This window comes from Eublepharis macularius, chromosome 19, assembly GCF_028583425.1.
Source record: "Eublepharis macularius isolate TG4126 chromosome 19, MPM_Emac_v1.0, whole genome shotgun sequence".
Lineage (NCBI taxonomy): Eukaryota > Metazoa > Chordata > Lepidosauria > Squamata > Eublepharidae > Eublepharis > Eublepharis macularius.
In genome coordinates, this window is record NC_072808.1 from 4,102,286 (window position 1) to 4,124,050 (window position 21,765).

At 45.9% G+C, this 21,765-nt stretch overlaps 1 protein-coding gene across 2 annotated transcripts in view; it reads left to right on the forward strand.

Annotated features, from left to right (window-relative positions):
• The window catches only part of AVIL (advillin), a 40,545-nt gene that overhangs the window by 6,187 nt on the left and 12,593 nt on the right, over positions 1–21,765 (forward strand). For both annotated transcript variants that reach the window (XM_055003717.1, XM_055003716.1), the window contains exons 2-10: positions 2,045–2,144; positions 3,420–3,494; positions 4,994–5,190; positions 9,047–9,155; positions 11,521–11,631; positions 12,944–13,149; positions 15,818–15,896; positions 19,675–19,773; positions 21,166–21,319. In XM_055003717.1, the coding sequence (XP_054859692.1) occupies positions 2,079–2,144; positions 3,420–3,494; positions 4,994–5,190; positions 9,047–9,155; positions 11,521–11,631; positions 12,944–13,149; positions 15,818–15,896; positions 19,675–19,773; positions 21,166–21,319 (1,096 nt within the window). In that variant the 5' untranslated portion in view covers positions 2,045–2,078. The remainder of the gene's footprint in view (positions 1–2,044; positions 2,145–3,419; positions 3,495–4,993; positions 5,191–9,046; positions 9,156–11,520; positions 11,632–12,943; positions 13,150–15,817; positions 15,897–19,674; positions 19,774–21,165; positions 21,320–21,765) is intronic.

The following is a 21,765-nucleotide window of genomic DNA, read 5'->3' on the forward strand; positions in this document are numbered from 1 at the left end:
TTTTTTCTCTGAACACTTTAAACAGGAAATCCAGCAGATGAAACCTGCAGCCTCCTACATGTAAGGCAGATGCTCTTAGGGCCAAGCTACAAGTGACGATTGACACTTGGACGGCAAGTGAACAGACACAGGGCCAAGCTACACATGACGAATGACACTTGAATGGCAAGTGTATTTCTCCCTGTTCACTTGCCCTCCACTCAATCCACTTGCCGTTCAAGTGTCATTCGTCATGTGTAGCTTGGCCCTCACATGTATTCCTCCCTGTTCACTTGCCCTCCACTTGATCAGTGGAGGGATCAACTGCAGCCCCTCCCCAACTCAGCAGGCTTTGAGCAACTAGATGAAATAAAGACAACTGGCTTCCTTTTCAGGGTTCATTTTGATCCTGTGCTAAGGATGACCTACCCCACCTTGCTTAATAGTAAGGTTGCCCTTGTCTACGTGTGATTTCCAGGGACATTCTCTGCAATGCAGGCACATTTCTGGAAGGACAAAGAGGCCTCAAGGGCTTCTTCTTGGTACAGAGCATTGCTTGCTTAGGTCTGACGTCCATTGTAGACGAAGAGGCTCTACCGTACCCGATGGAGAAGCAAGGCAGAAAGCCGCGGCTGCCCTAGAAAGTGAGGCAGCATGAGTTCCTATTCGTGTCTGTTGCTAGCACCGGCCAAGAGCTAAAAGGAATTTAAAAAACAAAAATCAATAAAGCAGCATCAATAGAATGCATTAAACCCCATTTGAAGATTTTCAGTGCAGTTCGCTCACTGAGCATTTGTAGCCTGTATATATAAAGGTGCTCCTTAAATAACTTCTTTTGTCTTAAATTACGGAGCAGATCTTACGTTAGGGCCACAAAACATGGGGTATGTGTAAAATTCCACAGTGGGGCTGGATCCAAGAGATAGACTGAGGGCCAAGCTACACATGACGAATGACACTTGAACGGCAAGTGGATTGAGTGGAGGGCAAGTGAACAGGGAGAAATACACGAATGACAGTGTCATTCGTCATGTGTAGCTTGGCCCCCAGATGCACCTACAGTAAGAATTTCTTTACATATATCCAGAGCAGGAAAACAACTGGAAAAGCAGTTTGGATGTCCAAGGAACAGAAGGATTGCTAGAGGAAGACGAAGAGACGGCAGAGAAGCGAAACGAATTCTTTGCATCTGTGTGTTCACTGTGAAAAGTGTGGGGCGTTTATCTGAGTCACCACCACGATTTGCAGGAAGGAAATCTGAAGAACTGAGTAAAATTGAAATGGCAAGAAATGAAGGGCTGAACCTGTTGGGGAAATTAAAAACCAATAAGACACCAAATCCTGATGGCATACACCTGAGGGTTCTTACAGTATTCAAATGTGAAACTAACCCGTATATGTAATTTGTTACTAAAACCAGCTGCTGTGCAAGAAGAGTCACAAATGTTGCACAATTTTTTTTAAAAAAGGGGTCCCAGGGGGAAACCAAGAAATTACAAGCCAGTTAGCCTGAAGTCAAATTAGTAGAAGCTATAATCAAAGATTATTCGGCATGTAGAGGAACAAAGCCCTTTATATGTTTACAGGATCTGTGTCTTTGATGGAGGTTCTTCGTGAATAAGACTTGATTTCTTTCATCCTCACCCCAATAGCAAGAACAATAACGCTAAGCGATTTATAAGTTATTCTGAAGGTGCCACAGCTACTGCTGATGGTATTGCGGGAAGCTAGCCAGCCAACCCATTTCAGAAAGTCCATGTCATGAGTATAGACAATACATAGACAATGGTTCTTCGGAAGAAACTTGATAGGCTGAGCTGCTGAGTGTTGTTAATCTTTGTGAATATGCCACTTTTATAGAATGATCAAGAAAGCAAGCACTGTAGGAAACCTACAAGAATGTATAAGCCTAATGCCATCTTGGACGTCCTGATCGTAAGAGATTGAAGCGGTTGAGATCAGCACCCAGACATGGCATGGTTTGAACACAACCGGTCCAAATTTCACTGCCCCCTGAACTACATCCCAGTATTCATCTTGGTCATTGTTTCTTCTTGTTTAACAGGTATAGTGGAATTTTCTGAAAACTGGAAGCCACCATGGCTCTGACAAGTGCTTTCAGGTCTGTTACCCACATGCCTGGCTTGATCATCTGGAGAATCGAGGTAAGACAATGCAATTTTCTCAATGCCGGTTGGGAATTTTCCATCCAGCATGTGACAGGACCACTTTCCATTTGCAGATATCTCAATTTTGAACGTATTTCAAGGCTGTCCTGTAGGATAACTCATACGACTTAGGGCCAAGCTACAAGTGACGAATGACACTTGAACAGCAAGTGTATTCCTCCCTGTTCACTTGCCCTCCACTCAATCCACTTGCTGTTTAAGTGTCATTCGTCACTTGTAGTTTGGCCCTTAGTTTCAGGTGAACATAGTAGCAGAACGAAATTTGAGTCCAGTAGCACTTTAAAGGCCAACAAAATTTTCTGGGGTATATGCATTCATGAATCAAAGCTCACTTTGTCAGATAACTATACCTAGATATCTGATGGAGTGAGTTTTGACTCAAGAAAGCTTATACCCTAGAAAATTTTACTGGTCTTTAAGGGCCAAGCTACACATGACGAATGACACTTGAATGGCAAGTGTATTTCTCCCTGTTCACTTGCCCTTCACTCAATCCACTTGCTGTTCAAGTGTCATTCGTCATGTGTAGCTTGGCCCTAAGATGCTACTCGATGCTGGACTTTTAACATTAATACTGTTGGAATAAATCACTGTAGCCTAATTTGAATAGAAAGAGTGAAGAGTACTTGCAGATGGAAAGGGGGCTTGATACTTTGTATAGTGTCAGTTTGTTTATCTGTTGCTATTGAACTGGCCCCTCCTTGCTGTGAATGAACATTCCTTTTGTGTCAGTTAAAAAGAGTCTGTTACTGTAACTGTCTCTCTTATGTACAAGTCATGAACAAGTTTTCTCTCAGTTTGCTGTTTGCTTTTCTGTATATAGTTATTAAATGAAGTTCAATATTATCTGAACAAATACATCTGGAGAATGATATTACTTCTCGCTGGATTCAACTATTGACTCACCAGGTGCAGGATATTCTACCGTCATATATATATATATGTGTGTATGTGTGTGTGTGTGTGTATACACACACACACACATATGAAGAAGGTAGAATATCCTGCACAATTAAAAATATGTTCACACAACCACTTCGGCACCTCAAGAGGGTTGACACTTAGCCATGCAGATGTTTTGTGGGCAAGTCAATCCAACCACATAATCCTTCTTCAGTGCGTAATATCCCAAGTCTTTTGTCTTCTCACTTGCTTCACTGATAGATGCTTGAGAAAGATGATGAAATTACTCAAACTACCAAGTATACTTCGTCCTCTGCTTTTAGTGGCATGTTTGTTTCTTTTCCCCAGAAAATGGATCTAGTGCAGTTGCCACCGAATGGCCACGGCAGCTTCTATGAGGGTGACTGTTACGTTCTTCTCTCAGTAAGTGACTTGAGGATTGGCTCCACTGAAGCCCTGGAGACCTTTTCTTCTTGATTATCTAAACCAGTGGGACTCTCTCTGTCTTAAGAGCTACTTGTGTCTTGTTCACTTGCCACCTCTAGACCTTCTAATTTTGGTTTCTGGATGAAAGCTTGGCATACTGAAAATCAGTTAGTGCGATTTAGCTTTGTTACACTGAAAATTTATTTGGTTATATTTGTCGTTCTGCATTGAATATATTCAGTATTATGTGTGTGGGGGGGGTTGATACAGCTCAGTCATAAGAATAAGAGAAGGAACAGGGCTTACAGGCCACCTTGATTTCTAGTTTAGCTGTAGGGCACTCTGAGAAGTAATAATAATAATAATAACATTCAATTTATGTACTGCCCTTCAGGATAACTTGGGTGTTATGTATAGCTTGAGTAGAACAAAGGCTCCTGAGGTCTACAAAGCTATTGGTGTTTGGGTGCCAGCACGGCCAATCAGAACTGTTGCTTTGTAGTCCAATCAATGTGCTCAAAAGTAGATACTTGTATATAGTTCATGCAAACGAAGGATTCTAGCTGCTTACATTGTATTGGTTGTAAATGTGGGAATGGTTTCTACAAGTATAAATTGGCTACTGTTGAACCTGAGTCTTCAGTCTATCTGCTTCCACTCTCCAATAAAGATGTTTATTATAATAAAGAGCTATTAATCTCAGTATACAATATTAGGACTCTAATCTGGAAAGCCGGGTTTGATTCCCCACTCCTCCACTTGCAGCCAGCTGGGTGGCCTTGGGCAAGTCACAGCTCTCTCAGAGCTCTCTCAGCCCCACCCAACTCACAGGGTGGTAGTTGTGAGCAGGGCTTTTTTTCTGGGAAAAGAGGTGGTGGAACTCTGTGGTGGAACTCAGGACTGCACAATGACATCACTTTGGGTCAGCTGGAACAAGGGGGGAGTTTTTTAAAGTTTAAATTGCCCTCGGCAAAAATGGTCACATGGCTGGTGGTCCGCGCCCCCTGATCTCCAGACAGAGTGGAGTTTAGATTGCCCTCTGGCACGGAGGGTAATCTAAACTCCCCTCTGTCTGGAGATCAGGGGGCGGGGCCACCGGCCATGTGACCATTTTCAAGAGGTGCCGGAACTCCATTCCACTGCGTTCCCGCTGAAAAAAAGCCCTGGTTGTGAGGATAATAAAGAGCTCTGAGTGCAGTTATCCTGAAGGGCAGTATATAAATCAAATGTTATCATTATGTGATTAAAACACCCATAATGGTGGGGAAGAGACACTGCAGAACACACTATCAGCTGCTCCAGCCAGGGAGAGGGTCGTTCTCATGAACTTAGTATAATAGCAGTAGCAGACAGCAGAAACTTGTGATAGCTGCCCCACTGGGGCAAACCTCCAAGGTCTACAGACCTTTGGGGTGACTGCCGCATCTATTGCCCCACAGCAGCTTAATCTATGTATAACCTTATTTCTCTGTGACCTTCGTCTGTCCATCATGAAGACTCGCAAATCAGGCAGTAATCTGTCCTATGATGTCCACTACTGGATTGGGAAAAGTTCCTCGAAAGATGAGCAGGGCTGTGCTGCCATCTATACCACCCAACTGGACGATTACCTTGGAGGGATTCCCGTGCAGCACCGTGAGGTGCAGAGTTACGAGTCCGAGCTTTTCAAGGGCTACTTCAAACAAGGCATCGTGTAAGTATGTGGGATTGTCAGATTTCAGCCCACAGACTTTTCTCGGGGGAACAAAAAGGGTTGCCGTTTTTGTTTTTGGGGGTGGCGTGAAGGTCCTCAGGGAATTTAAAGATCCGCTCTTGGATATCTGAAAATAAATTGGGGGGGAACAGTGCAGTTTAAGAATGTTTGTGATCGTTACATTATCTTACAATAAATATGCAACATTATTAGCAAGGGTAAGTCACTCTTTTTTTTTTTTAGCAGACAAGGTAACCTGTAAATGGTTCCCTCAAGGTAGAAAGTTTATCAGAGCCAAGCTACAAGTGACACCTGACACAGGTTGGACACTTGTCAGCTTACTGCAAGTTTTGATGGGAAATGTAGGCGTCCTGGTTTTGCAGCTTGGCTCTCCCTTACAGCTGCAAGACCAGGACGCCTACATTTCTCAACAAAGCTGACAAGTGTCCAACCTGTGTCAGGCATCACTTGTAGCTTGGCTCTCAGTCATCACAGTTCAGAGCAATATCTCCACACTTCAGACATCATATGAAACCCATGGTTTAATTCAGCGATAGTTTGTGTGATTATTTGAAGGCCATGACAATAACTATGCTTAGCTAGGGTCCATCAAATCATGGCTTGAAGTCGCTTAATTAAACAAAAGTAGTTTTAACTATGGTTTCATGTGAGGTGTGAATTCAGACATTCCAGTTTAATCCCGGCCTGTTTCTTGCAATCACCAAAGTCAATGAAGGCCAAATCACACATTATGCTTTACATATGGTCAGGAGCGGGCTCATTTCGAGGGGGAACGCACAGGAACGCAGTTCTGACAGTTCCCCAAAGAGATCACATGACAGGTGGACCCGCCCACCAGACTCTTGGCCATTTTGGGCCTGTTTTTGCCTAGATTGGGGCCGAAACGGCCCAGATTGGACCTCTGATGGGTGGTGGATCACTCTTCCACTCAGTAGTGGCCTGTTCTTGACCATTTTGGGTCCCTTTTTGGCCATTTTCAGCCCCTTTTAGCCATTTTGGGCCCAATTTTGACCCTGAATAGCCAGGATTGGGTCCAAAACAGCCAGGATAGGTGATGTCAGGGGGTGTGGCATATGCAAATCAGTTATGCTAATGGCACACTGCCAGTGTCAAGGGGGCACGGCATATGCTAATGAGTTATGCTAATGAGCCATGCTAATAAGTTCCTCCAGCTCTTTCTACGAAATGACCCCTGCATATGGTTGAGGCCATCATGGGATCCATCTAATTAGCCTCCCTGCAGGTCTCCTGCCAGTGGAGGGGGGGCATATGGTCCATCTGCCCCCCCATGCTTGCAGAGTTAGATTTTCACCAACCCACACCTCCACCCTTTTCTTCCCTTGTGAATGGTGGGCAGGGAAAGGGGGAAGGGTGCCCCATCTGAAATGCTGAAATTCATGTTGTGCTTAGATCTCATTTTATTGTTTTTATATGTTGTAATGTATTTATTATTGTAACCCACCCTGAGCCTGCTTGCAGGGAGGGCGGGCTGAAAATCTAATCAATCAATCAATCAGTTTACCACAGGGGGCTTGCAGCCATACCGCAGCTTTAAGTTGCCAGGACAACTCTGTGTAAGAATACAATAGGGGCTCGAATTGAATCAGAATTGCAGGGGGGGGGGATGAGAGGTTTCTGACCCCCCCTCCCCCCAGTGCCATTTTCAGTGGCCAAACTGGCCCAGGAGCATTGGAGGGGCATTATTTATCAGGACGGCTGCTCTCGGAGGGGCAAATAAAGCTTCCGCTACAGCTCCCAGGCCATTTTGTCTACTGAAAATGGTGCAGGGGGGGGGGGTGTAGAAGTCTTTCCTTCCACTGTGCTGTGGTTCTGATGCAAATTAAGTACCTACAGCTCTTTTATGCAGGAGTTGCCACTGGGGACTTACAGCTGCAATATTGCTGCCAGTCGCTGTTGGCCATTCAGGTAAAACATAACATGCATGGTTTTCTAGCCAAACCAGGGTTTGAGTTATGTGGTCTGTAGGCTGAAATCTGGTTTCAGAAATTAACCAGAGTTTAGATGTATCATGGTTTTATATTATGTCCGAACCAAGCCAGAGTGTAGGAACAGTGAATTGACCAGAATTAAAAAGGTCCTAAATATATAATCATGTGGTCTGAAACCCCGGAGGATGGATAACCCTTAATAATTGCCCCTTAGTACTCCTCCCATTTTCTGCTTGTCGAACTGGAAACAGCGGTCACCTTACACACAAAGCTTTAACAACAAGGATGCCTCTTGCTTGCAAACAGTCATATACAAATGATACAATGCCATTTGCATTTCTGTATGAAGCGATACCGGAGGGTGCATCGTGACGGCAGCTCTTTCCCGTGAAGTGGTAAATGGAAGCAATGCATGGTGTTTGGTTAGCCAAATGTTCTACCAGGCCAGATTAACACGAAAAGGATCCAGTCAAATTCGTGGAGGCTGAGCGCATTCGTCTGGCATTGCCTAGCACCATTACTAGACTGGACCGGAGCTCCATGGCTAGGAAGGCAGAACTCTGCACAAAAGCTCCTTAGATGGACTTGGGCTTTTAGACTGGGGACAGAGTTGGAGGGGGGCACATCAGACCCTGTCCAACTTAGGGTCTTGAGTAAGTGGTGGCTGGCTGCATAGCATGTTGCCTGTCGATTATGCACCTTTGCACCAGCCTTCTGGGGGGGGGAATCAAAATGTTGCAACTCTCCTATGCAAGAGTGTCCCAACCTACAGCCGAAGAATCTGCTACACAATACGTTCCATATATGTTGTGCTAAAAATTGTCCCAGTGGGCGACTTGCTTTAAGGAAATCAAAAGTCGCTGAGGAGCTTTTTGGCTATAATGCTCAAGCATCATTTTAACTGACTTTTTGTGCTGCAATCCTAAGCACGCTTATTAGGAAGTAACACCCGTGTTTAGGGCTGCACGGTCATATTGCCGTAAGGCACGAGTCCCCAGCCTTTTTGAGCCTTGCATTTTTGAGAGGGCGTGGGGAGCCCCCCTGTACAACGCCTGCTACAGGAGGCAGAGCCAAACTCAAAATGGCTGCTAATGCAACCATAGAAAATGCTTTTATTTGAATGAGGGCCGCCAATAACAATAACTTAGTAATAACAACATTTGATTTATATACCGCCCTTCAGGACAACTTAATGCCTACTCAGAGTGGTTTATAAAGTCTGTTATGATTATCCCCACATAGGGTTGCCAGCCTCCAGGTAGTGGCTGGATATCTCCTGGAATTACAACTGGTCTCCAGGCCACAGAGATCAGTTTACCTGGAGAAAATGGCTACTTTGTGGAGTGGACTGTATGGAATTATGCCATGCCAAGGTCCTTTCCCTCTTCAAACACCTTTTTCTCCAGGTTTCACCCCCTAGATCTCCAGGAATTTCCCAACTTGGAGCTGGCAACCCTATCCCCACAACAAACACCCTGTGAGGTGGGTGGGGCTGAGAGAGCTCTGAGAGAGCTGTGACTAGCCCAAGGTCACCCAGCTGGCTTCAAGTGGAGGAGTGGGGAATCAAACCCGGCTCTCCAGATTAGAGTCCCGTGCTCTTAACCACTACACCAAACTGGCTCTCCTACACCAAACTGCCTCTCAGGGCCACAAGGGCCACACCTGCTTTTTCAAAAGCCTGGCCAGGCACAAGGGGAAGTAGTGGTGGGCACCATGTTGGAGAACCCTCCCATAAGGAATTTTGAATTCAGTGCCAGAACACCATTTGGCTGAATCTCTCAGTTATTTCTGTATCAGGAACACATCATTAATTTGATCGATGTGGCAGACTGGTCTCCAGCCTTACAGCTCTCACGCTCTTCTTCCATCTACCCTCCCGCAAACAGCTACAAGAAGGGGGGCGTGGCATCCGGGATGAACCATGTGGAGACCAACGTCTACAGTGTCAAGAGGCTGCTGCATGTGAAAGGCAAGAGAAATGTCACAGCCACAGAGGTGAGTTTCAGTCTAGGTGTGCTCCCTGCCTTGAACCTAAAGGGGTCAGTCAATTCCTTCATTGCCCTGAATCTATTCCCTGTATTTTATTTATTTATGTCATTTATAGTCCGCCTTTCTCACTGAGATTCAAGGCAGATTACACAATATGAGATTAGTACAATCAGTATCAAGTGCATTTCAATACAGTACCAAGGACATCGCCATAGGGTAAATAGATACAAGTTTAAAAGACATAGTATTAGCAAGGATCCAATACAGAGTAGGAAGAATACTGAAGCAAAACACAATCAATTCTAGGACTAACATTAGACTACGTGGAGCACTGGTGGTACATAGGAGTACATATTTAAAGCAACAGATAATATGTAAGGCAATATAGTGATGAAGTCTATGGTCCCTAACTTATTAGTGAAGCCTCTGAGACCCCATCCCTACAATACAGCCCTCCCATTTGAGTAAAAAGCCTTTTTGAATAGTTCGATTTTGCATCGTTTATGGAAAGCCAGGAGAGTGGGGGCTCTCCTGACATCCTCAGGCAGGTCATTCCACAGGATAGGGGCCACCACAGAGAAAGCCCATGTACGGGCTGCTGCTGACTTCACCCATGTGCAGCCTGGCACCTCCAGGAGACCCTGTTCAGATTAGCGAAGCTGCCGTGGAGGAACATAGGGAGGGAGGCGGTCCCGTAGGTATGCCAGACCAAAGCCGTGAAGAACTTTGTATATAATAACTAATACCTTGAACTCACTGTGGCTTGGATCCAAACTCATGTTTCCATGAAAGCTAGGACTTCTGCCCACAGAGTACAATTTTCCTGCCATCTCTTTCCTATGGCAGCCCCAAATCCACCCCCCCCCCCATCATTTGAATCAGAATTGAAAGTTGAGGTGTTCCTATAGGCGGTGGGAAAGTAGGAAAAATTAAAAGTTACATGGAGACTGAAGTCTGGATACCTGGTTTTCAGGTTATGAGACGTCACATTCCCAAGCATTACATTAAGGTGAAAAAAGAATCCTGAGAAAATTCCTAGAGGGTCAGTTTGCATTTTGGCAATTTTAAGAGGCAAAGAAAATTTAAATCATACTCTGCGTACGTATCTGCTATCCATTGTAATGGTACAGAATTTTGTACTGGCATCTTCCCATTTGGTTTGGTTTGCAAAAGCAAGGGTTAGATTAGATTAGATTTATTAGTCTTATAGTCTCCTCTTCCCGCAAACAGGTTGTAAATAATGCAAAGAGACTCTTCCTTTCAGAAGAGTCAGTCACCTCTGTATATCTGCACACTGTCAGAGCATAGCAAACATTAGCCTTCCTTAGCTCCACTACAGCTCCTGGTTTATTTTTGGAAGCAGGCATGGAGACCTTTTAAGTTTAATAAAAAATAAAGAGATCTGACTGTCTTAAGTCTACAAGATTAATCTTCGTGCTCTGGTGCTGGTAGGGAGCCTGTCCATGGAGGGGGTTGATCGATGGGTTGATAATGTCTTCCGACAACGTCTTTACTCTGCATCTACGAGGTATGGGTGTGTTGACTCCTTCCCCGTTCTCTGCTGGCCAAATGTGCTGAATTCCTCTGTGGATGTTCTGAGTCCATTCTGGGGGTCCTCAGACCCCAAGTTTTCACGCCACTGGGTTAGGGGTGACACCCCTTCAATGCATTGTGGACAGGCTATCTCCTAGAGATTCTCCATGGTATCTTTGTATATATAAAAAATGTCTGCTTGCTGTTACAAGAGGCATCACACACAGGGCTCATTTTGAGGGGGAACGCGCCAGAACACAATTCCAGCAGTTCCCCAAAGAGGTCACATCTCAAGTAGCCCCGCCCACCTGACTCTTGGCCATTTTGGGTCCATTTCAGTCTGGATTGGGGCCGAAACGGCCCAGATCGGGCCTCTGACGGGTTGTAGATCACTCTCCCACTCAGCAGCGACCTGATACTGACCATTTGGGACCCCTTTTTGGCCATTTTCAGCCCCTTTTTGCCATTTGGGGCCCAATTTCAGCCCTGAATGGCCAGGATTGGGTCCAAAACAGCCAGGATAGGTGATGCCAGGGGGTGTGACATATGCAAATCAGTTATGCTAATGACACACTTCCGGTGATGGCAAGGGGTGTGGCATATGCTAATGAGTTATGCTAATGAGTTCCTCCAGCTCTTTTTCTACGAAGTGACTCCTGATCACACACATACACAGTCTGCTTAGTGCCCGTCAAGGGTCCAGGCATACTGAGTTGCCTCTATTCCAACACTTACTCTGTGGGCGGAAGTCCTTCCGCCTATGGAAAAGTCAGTCTGGACCCCACCTTGCTTCTCTTTCTGCCCATGTCTGCTCAAACCTTCTGCCTTCATTCTGTAGGTAGAAGTGAGCTGGGACAGCTTTAATGTCGGCGATGTGTTCCTACTGGATCTTGGCAGAGTCATTGTACAGTGGAATGGGCCGGAAAGCAACAAACAGGAACGGATGAAGGTGGGAAATCTGCCAAGCCTGAAACGGGTGGGATTCTTTAGGTTTCTGCGCTTTCCTGAGATTTCTAATAACTTCTTTCACTGAAGAGAAGGTAAAGTAAGAGCCAGGACTGAAAAAATCTTGTCCTGTAGCCAGCTTAACCTGAAATATTTGTCCCGTTTTTATTCTGCCCTTCCTATTTATTCTCCAAAAGATGACGGAAATGTATGTAGCTCTTTCCTTCCCATCTCCTTACAACAGCCCTGTTACAAGCAACAAAGTCCCTGTATCCCTCATATCTAGCCCTTGAGGCTGAACTGAAGCTAGCTAGCCCTGTATCATTTTTTAAGATGTTGACACTAAAACCAGTGCTTCTTTTCTCAATGAGAAACAAACAAAAAAAGCGGTTCAAGCGCCTATCCCAAGGTAATGGGCAAAAATTTGGATGACAGAGATTAGACATGTCCCAAGCAGACCACAAAGTAAATAAGTGACAAAGGCAGGAAATGACCCCTGGGAAACGTGATGTTTTTATGACAGACTGTGAGCGGAACTACAAGTGACAAAAGGCACAGGTTGGACACTTGTCAGCTTCCCTCAAGTTTTGGTGGGAAATGTAGGCAGCTTGGCAGAATGTTGGACAAGTGACAGTTGAAAAGTCCGTTGGACAGCAGTCGGAGAGCCAAGCTGCGAGATCAGGACGCCTACATTTCCCATCAAAACTTGAGGGAAGCTGACAAGTGTCCAGCCTGTGCCTTTTGTCACTTGTCGTTCCGCTCTGTATCGATCAGCGTCAATGGGGAGCGCATGTTGCAGTGATTCTTATAGGGGAGGCGGGAGATGACTCCATGCTCTGTTCTAAATGTAAAGGATCGGCTCCTCTCTTATGTCCTTGAGTGCCAAATATGGTCCTCAGGCTGCCATCTACTGGCTGTTCCTTGACTAAGGTAGCTGTCCTGGTATCAACCAGAGCCCGTGCCTTTTCTATTGTAGCTTCCTAAAGATGCGAAGGGAGCGCCATTTCTAGAAATTTTCCAAAGTCCATTTTGTTTGCTAAGGCTTTCAGTAGGCTGTAAACTACAGGCATCTTTGTGAGTGTGTGTAGGGGGTTACGTGTTATATGCCACCTTGAGCCACAAGGTGGGACATAAATTAAATAAATAGGTTGTGCATGAAGTCTAGTGTTTGGGGGGAAGGGGTACCAAGGAGGAAATTAAGCTACCTGTAACAAAAGTTCATACCTCCAAATAGACGTCCAAGGAACTTTTTTTAAAAAAAAGCTATGAATCAGGTATACATGTTTATGCTAACCCATCAACAATCTCTTCCCTAGGCTATGCTCCTTGCTAAAGATATCCGTGATCGAGAACGTGGAGGCCGGACGGAAATCGGGGTGGTGGAAGGTGACGAGGAAGATTCCAGTCCAGACTTGATGAAGGTTTTGGAGACTGAACTTGGAGAAAGGCCCCAGGAACTCAAACCTGCCATTTCGGATGAAGCATTAGAACAGCAACAGAGAATCAGCATCTCTCTCTATCGGTCTGTGGATAACACTTTATCGGGTGCACAAGACTTCATTGTAGTTGTAACTGATCCAATAAGAATACAGGTAGCACACAGAGGGATTTCAGAGTGGTATTTGCTCAAAATATCTTTTGTATTGGAACGGACCAAAAATAAGGCTGCCAAGTTTGGCTGTCAAAAACATTTCCTTTCTGCCTCCTTTCTGCCTCTAAGTAATAAACAAAAATGGAGTTTACGGTGGGGTTTCGGAAGGGCAGGGACCTCAGTGGGGTCAAATTCCATAGAGTCCACCCTCCAAAGTAACCATTTTCTCTGGGGAAACTGTTCTCTGTCACCTGGAGATCTGTTGTAATTCTGGAATGTCTCCAGCCCCCTCATAGACAGGGCTCATTTCGAAGGGGAACGTGCCGGAACACAGTTCCAGCAGTTCTCCAAAGTGGTCACTTGTCTGGTGGCCCCACCCACCTGATTTTCGGCCATTCTGGGCCTGTTTTGGCTTGGATTGGAGCCAAAACGCGCCCAATTTCAGCCCTGAATGGCCAGGATTAGGTCCAAAACAGCCAGGATAGGTGATGTCAGGGGGTGTGACATATGCAAATCAGTCATGCTAATGACACTTCCGGTGATGGCAAGGGGCGTGACACATATGCTAATGAGTTATGCTAATGAGTCCCTGCGGCTCTTTTTCTACGAAATGACCCCTGCACATAGAGGTTGGCAACACTACACTGCTGCCCCACTCTGGCAGAGCTATGGATTGGGAGGACCAGGGTGCAGAATTTCATGTGTAGAATTTGATGGGCCAGGAGCAGAAGAAGAGAGAATTTTGTTTGTTAAAAATGGGGCGAGGGTGGAGTCAGAAAGGTCAAAGGTAGAACTAGTGGCAAAATCTAGCTGAGAAGGGTGGGTAGATCTGTGGATGGCACTGGTAGGACGCAGTGTTTCTTGGGATGGCTCTGATATTTACTGGCTTCTCAAACCCAGATTTCAATTTTAACCTATCCAGATGCATTTTCATTGGCGTGACCAGTAAAATAACATCCAATTGGCAACCTCAATCCAAAGATGCAATCACCAGCCCCTTCACAGATCAACCCACATATCCTGTACTAACACCAGGAATTGCTGAATAATTTTATTTATTTATTTTATTTACAATAAGTATAGTTTGCCTTTCTTAGTGAGACTTGAGGCAGATTACATAGCGTAAGTCAATATGAACTATGGCTGGAACATTCCAACAACAATACAATAGGTTACAGCAACAGTCAGTACACAGCAGTATAGCTTGCAGTCCCTATCCCTGTCCCCAGAGTTTCTCTCTGAGCCATTTCCATTCAGTACAGCCCTCCTAACTGTGCAAAAGAGATCTCCTGAATAATTTAGGTTTGCATAGCTTGTGGAAATGATGTTGCCAGGGGAGAAAAGAGTGTTAGGTTTTATTCATATTTGAGGACTCCCAGAAGGCTTCGGCAGCACCTCGTGGGATTATAAATTAGTTTTGTGAAATCTGGCTTGAATTTTATTGTGGCAAAGATTCACATGCCTGACGCAAGGAGATCGGTATTGTAAAATGCCGCTAAGAATAACCCTACTGAAACTATTGTGAAATTGCTGTCTGAGAACTGATCTACTATTGTGGTTTGTCTTCAAGAGACTGGAACGGCATCTTATGACAAAAGAATGCTATGGTCCCTTAATAGCTGTAGATGGTTCCTTAATCAGTGCTAAATGTTGGGATGTCGTCTCCTAACAGTTCTTTTCTTAAATGGGAACTGGGAAAGGTGGCTGGAAGAAGGGGCAGAGGTGTTTGTGTGTCTATTTGATAATGTGAGAAATCAAACGATGTTTCCTTGGGGAGTGAGTCTTGAAGGACTGATTCACACAAGCATGTCCGTCATCCATTGGTTTTATTACTTCATGACTCAAAGCTGACCATTCAACCACATTGCCTATGACGTGGGGTGAAGTGGTAATGGAAACATTGCATGTGGTGGCGTTTGATTTACAATGTCTGTTTCGCACATACAAGTCATCATTTCTTGTCACAGTCACTGAGTGATGAATATACAAGTGTCAGCTCATTTTTTAGTCCTGACTGAGGAGGAATAGGAATTAGAGCAATAATGAGTTTTTTTTTTTAAAAGAAGACACATTAGGGGATTTTCCCTATTCAACCATCTATGACTCAGGGCCAAACTACAAGTGACGCCTGACACTAGTTGGACACTTGTCAGCTTCCCTCAAGTTTTGATGGGAAATGTAGGCAGCTTGGCGGAATGTTGGACAAGTGACAGTTGAAAAGTCCATTGGACAGCAGTCGGAGAGCCAAGCTGCAAGACCAGGACTCCTACATTTCCCATCCAAACTTGAGGGAAGCTGACAAGTGTCCAACCTGTGTCAGGCATCACTTGTAGCTTGGCTCTCAATCAAAAGAAACTCTGGAAAAGTTGAAAATATTGAAGTGTCTGTATTGGAAATGATACTGAGGGAGTTTGGGGCGAATAAAAATTATCTTTATACTTTATACATAAAGGGCCAAAAGGAACACTGTGCCCTCCATTACTAACTAACTGCTTCCGGATAGCTTTCTTATACCATATTGGCCAACCCTAAAAAGCCTCCAAACAATCAATGCACTCAAAAGGACATGAAATGAATCTTCTCTTTCTTTTTTGTTTAGTATCTCAGATGCTGAAGGGAAAATGCAGGTCACAGAAGAAGCCAAACGGCCCCTTGATCAGGAGATGTTGAATCACGATGTAAGCCTAAGATGGAGGTGCAGCTATTTTGGGGGGCTCCTTAGTGTTTATACTTAAAAGATCCCCTCGGCCGCAATCCACACGTTATTTGTCACAAGAGCACTCTTATCAATAGTTTTTGTGCTCAAGTCCCTTCACTTTTCATCACACCTAAACTGAAGCATTAAAGGGAGGGAACAAATCCTAATTTTCACCAATCGAATGTGCTGTGAAGCCAGTTAGGGACCCTATGAGGCTGTTCACATGGTGCTGATTAGGGATGTGCGTTTCGGCATTCAGAATGCCGAAAGAATGCCGAAACAAAAGTGTTTCGGCTTCTTTCAGGGAATGCCGAAACGTTTCGGGGAATCCCGAAACGTTTCGGGTAGCCGAAAGAAAAAAGCCGAAACGTTTCGGGATTCTTTCGTCTTTCATTCGGCTTTTCAATGGGAAAATGCCTCCGTCTTCCCGGACGTCTGGGGGAGGCATCTTCCCACCGAATAAGCCCAAAATTGGTGGGGACCTTCCTCTAACCCTTCTCTAACAACCACCCAAGTTTCAGACAGATTGGACTTTGGGGGGCCATGTTATGGCCCCCCAAAGCAGGTCCCCCCATCCTCCCATAAAGGAGCATCTTCTTCATTATTTCCTATGGGGAAAAAATGAAGAAGCAGGCTTCCTTTGCCAGGGGTGGCATTTTGCATGCAAAATGCCCCCTTACCCTCAGGGGCCCTTCTCCCACCCCTCCTCCCACCCCCCACCAAGGCTCAGCCTGCTCCCACTTGGGGGGGCCATTTCATGGCCTCCCCAAGTAGGTGCTCTAATCTCTACCACTGACAGCTGGGGGAGGCTTGTGTTGCCAGGGGTGGCATTTTGCATGCAAAATGCCCCCCAACCCTCTGGGGCCCTTCTCCCACCCCTCCTCCCAGCCCACACCAAGGCTCAGACTGCTCCCACTTGGGGGGGCCATTTCATGGCCTCCCCAAGTAGGTCCTCTCAGCCCCTAAAGTCCACCCCTTACATCTTCTTACAGCCCCACACAAACCCAATTCCCCCCCAGCTGCCGCACACAGACCCAAATCCCCACATTAGCCCCTCACAGACCCAAATCCACCCCCACCTGCCCCACACCCATAACCCCAGGAACAGGCTGGCAAAGGCCAGCCCTCTCCCTTTGTTCCCTATGCTGGGAACTTCTAAACTCTCTTTCCCTGGGCAATTCTGCACAGCCCAGGGGTGCCACAATGGTGGGCACACTTCTGAGTGCCAGCTGGTCCCTGTGAAAGAACACCTGAACCACAGACACCCTCCCTCAAATTCCCCCACCACCTACAGAGATAGCTGACCAGCCAGCCCCATTGTTCCCTATGATGGGAACCAACTGCACAACAAAGAATAAAACAAGAACAACACAAAATAAAGTTTTTAAAAAATTATTTTCTCCCTTCCAAAGTACAAGTAGGCAAAGCATTATGACACATTACACCAGCAGTCCCCCACACAGAAAAATAACACAACTCACTTAACATCAGAGAATCACAAAGCACGATTCCTGTCAAAAACACTTTATTTCTTGAACAGCTTTAGGTTACACAGCAGGGGGGAACACCAAAGGGCTTGGCAGCAGTATCTTACACAAAAATAACACAACTCACTTAACATCAGAGAATCACAAAAGCACAATTCCTGGCAAAAACACTTTATTTCTTGAACAGCTTTAGGCTACACAGCAGGGGGGGAACACCAAAGGGCATGGAAGCAGTATCTTACACAAAAATAACACAACTCACTTAACATCAGAGAATCACAAAAACACAATTCCTGGCAAAAACACTTTATTTCTTGAACAGCTTTAGGTTACACAGTAGGAGGGCACAAAAGGGCATGATAGCAATGTACTACAAAAAATAATACAACCCACTTCACCGTTTTTGACAGCAATTGTGTTTGTGTGATTCTCTGATGTGAAGTGAGTTGTGTTATTTTTGTGTAGTACACTGCTTTCCTGCTCTGTGGTGCCTTCCTACTGTGTAACCTAAAGCAGTTACAGAAATAAAGTGCTTTTGACAGCAATTTTTCAGGGTGATTCTTTAATGTGAAGTGAGTTGTGTTATTTTTGTGTAAGATACTGCTTCCATGCCCTTTGGTGTCCCCCCCCTGCTGTGTAGCCTAAAGCTGTTCAAGAAATAAAGTGTTTTTGACAGGAATTGTGCTTTTGTGATTCTCTGATGTTAAGTGAGTTGTGTTATTTTTGTGTAAGATACTGCTGCCAAGCCCTTTGGTGTTCCCCCCTGCTGTGTAACCTAAAGCTGTTCAAGAAATAAAGTGTTTTTGACAGGAATCGTGCTTTGTGATTCTCTGATGTTAAGTGAGTTGTGTTATTTTTCTGTGTGGGGGACTGCTGGTGTAATGTGTCATAATGCTTTGCCTACTTGTACTTTGGAAGGGAGAAAATAATTTTTTAAAAACTTTATTTTGTGTTGTTCTTGTTTTATTCTTTGTTGTGCAGTTGGTTCCCATCATAGGGAACAATGGGGCTGGCTGGCCAGCTATCTCTGTAGGTGGTGGGGGAATTTGAGGGAGGGTGTCTGTGGTTCAGGTGTTCTTTCACAGGGACCAGCTGGCACTCAGAAGTGTGCCCACCATTGTGGCACCCCTGGGCTGTGCAGAATTGCCCAGGGAAAGAGAGTTTAGAAGTTCCCAGCATAGGGAACAAAGGGAGAGGGCTGGCCTTTGCCAGCCTGTTCCTGGGGTTATGGGTGTGGGGCAGGTGGGGGTGGATTTGGGTCTGTGAGGGGCTAATGTGGGGATTTGGGTCTGTGTGCGGCAGCTGGGGGGGAATTGGGTTTGTGTGGGGCTGTAAGGGGTGGACTTTAGGGGCTGAGAGGACCTACTTGGGGAGGCCATGAAATGGCCCCCCCAAGTGGGAGCAGTCTGAGCCTTGGTGTGGGGTGGGAGGAAGGGTGGGAGAAGGGCCCCAGAGGGCTGGGGGGCATTTTGCATGCAAAATGCCACCCCTGGCAACACAAGCCTCCCCCAGCTGTCAGTGGTAGAGATTAGAGCACCTACTTGGGGAGGCCATGAAATGGCCCCCCCAAGTGGGAGCAGGCTGAGCCTTGGTGGGGGGTGGGAGGAGGGGTGGGAGAAGGGCCCCAGAGGGTTGGGGGGCATTTTGCATGCAAAATGCCACCCCTGGCAACACAAGCCTCCCCCAGCTGTCAGTGGTAGAGATTAGAGCACCTACTTGGGGAGGCCATGAAATGGCCCCCCCAAGTGGGAGCAGGCTGAGCCTTGGTGGGGGGTGGGAGGAGGGGTGGGAGAAGGGCCCCTGAGGGTAAGGGGGCATTTTGCATGCAAAATGCCACCCCTGGCAAAGGAAGCCTGCTTCTTCATTTTTTCCCCATAGGAAATAATGAAGAAGATGCTCCTTTATGGGAGGATGGGGGGACCTGCTTTGGGGGGCCATAACATGGCCCCCCAAAGTCCAATCTGTCTGAAACTTGGGTGGTTGTTAGAGAAGGGTTAGAGGAAGGTCCCCACCAATTTTGGGCTTATTCGGTGGGAAAATGCCTCCTCCAGGCGTCCTGGAAGACGGAGGCATTTTCCCATAGAAAAAAGCCGAAAGAATGCCGAAATAATGCCGAAAGAATCCCGAATCCCGAATCCCGAAAGAGATTCTTGTTTCGGCTTTCAGCTTTAACGATAGAGAATTTTCTTTCGGCTTTCTACTTTCGGCTATAGCCGAAAATTTTTGGCTTGCACACCCCTAGTGCTGATAATCTCCTTCTTTGTGCTTCAGGACTGCTACATACTGGATCACGGTGGCATGAAAATCTACGTGTGGAAAGGGAAAGGAGCCACTAAGGTGGAGAAGCAAACAGCCATGTCTAAGGCCTTGGTATGGCATGAAAATCCAGCTCAATTGTGTCTTCCTCATTCCCACTTTTTAAAACTACGTTTGTGTTTGTATGTAAAATGTTCAGAAGAACGCCCGTGGGTGAGAATACTTCCTAAATACAGTTCAGAAGTAGGGTTGTTTTTAAAAGTAAATGGTCAGCTTTACCAAACTACAACATAATTTTAGGAGTGGGATAGAGCTGTGGCAGTTAACCTTGTGTAAAAAATGGGTATACATTTGTCACTGGAGAGATATCCTGTGTATTTTTTCGAATCCTGCCCGTTGGATGTGAGGGCGATCTGGCGGCGACATCTGTCACCCCATTGATCACTAGGGTTGATTCAGCTGATCTGGCTGGCTAGGTGGGTGTCCCTTTCTTCCCTCACCGCTCCATGTGCGTCCCTCCCGAAGCTATGCACTCGGTGGAAGAGGACAACCATCCCAGATAGAAGGAGTGTACCGTTCTTCGGTCAAGGGTATATGATAGCTGCGCTCCCCTGCTAGAACCTCCAAACAAGCTCATGCATGTAAATGGTCAGTTTACTTAATGTACCTGCTTTGGAAGCCAGTGCAAGACTTGCTATTTCAGAGTAAATAAAGACAGCAGGCAGAGACGAGTCTTCAGCTATGGATATGTGTAGGGGAACCACTGGTATGAGAATAGCAATGGTTTTAGCGATTCTGAGGCCCTGGGCAAAAGTCCAGGAGAGGGCTACCTCCTCCACTACCCTTCCACTCCTGGCGCTCCCACCAAGGCCAAACAAGGGTCCTCGCCCCATATGAGGTGGGTGGGAGCCACTGCTGAAAGGCTGAAACAGGGTGGGTGTGAGTGAAGGCAGGAATGTGCTCTTTTTCTTTTTCCTCTCCTTTGGAGGTAGGCCAGCGTGGTTGGCTCCCCACCTCCAGCATGCAAATTGGTGCAGCTGCCCGTTGGCTAACATTGCCACTGCAGGGGAAAGGCGAGGGGGGGCATGCACTTACGCTCTCTGCCTGGCTTCACTGAAATGTAATTCTGCTGATATCTAAACTGTTCCAACGTAACTGATTTGTGGGTATCCAACGCTGCATTAAAAAACCTGTACAACAGCAGAAAGGGCGTTGCTCTTGGTGTAGCAGAGGGGCTAAAGAATGAGTTTTGATCCGGCAAGCCCTGGGTTCAACTCTTGCCTCTGCCCCTCCCCAGTGCAGAGAGAGGGCAACTCTCTCTGCTTCAACTTTTCTTCCAACTGCAATATTATCGGTTTTCTTTACAAAGCTTGTTTTTAAGCTTTACAAGAAGATTAGATCAGTGCGATGCTTGGAATGTTGAATGCGCTATGCATTTATTGTTGCTGTTGTGATGAAGAAGATGATGATGCAACGTAACGTGCAGTAGTTGCTCATTCCCTACAGGAATTCATGACGATGCAAGGGTACCCTTACCGCACCAATATAGAAACTGTGCATGACGGAGCGGAGTCAGCCATGTTCAAGCAGCTGTTTCAGAAGTGGATGGTCCAGGACCAGACAATGGGGCTGGGAAAAACCTATACAGTTGGCCAGATTGGTAAGGAAGCTCCTGTTGCCTGGGTACATGATGCCTCCAAAGTACAGATCTTGGAACATATGCACTTGGGTCACTGAACACACCGGTTGTTTGGCTCAGAGCTAAACTACAAGAGACGAATTACACGAGGAGGAGCAATGCTAGCTGGGAAGTTGAGTTTTAAAAGAGATCGGAAGACTCTGTCAATTTCCCCTCTCTACAGAGCCAACAAAGATGGCTCCTCAGAGGGTTTGTTAATTTCCTCTTTGCCTCCGGAAGGCTCTGTCAGTTTCACCTCCCCTTCTAGGAGACGAAGAAGAAATACACAAAGGCAAGGAGGAAATACAGTATTTACAAGAATTGATGGATAATTGTTTTAATATAAGAGACAGTTTGTTTCACTTCAGTAAGGAAGCACTTAATTATCTTATTAATAGAGGCTATATAAGAGAAGCAATTGATTGTAA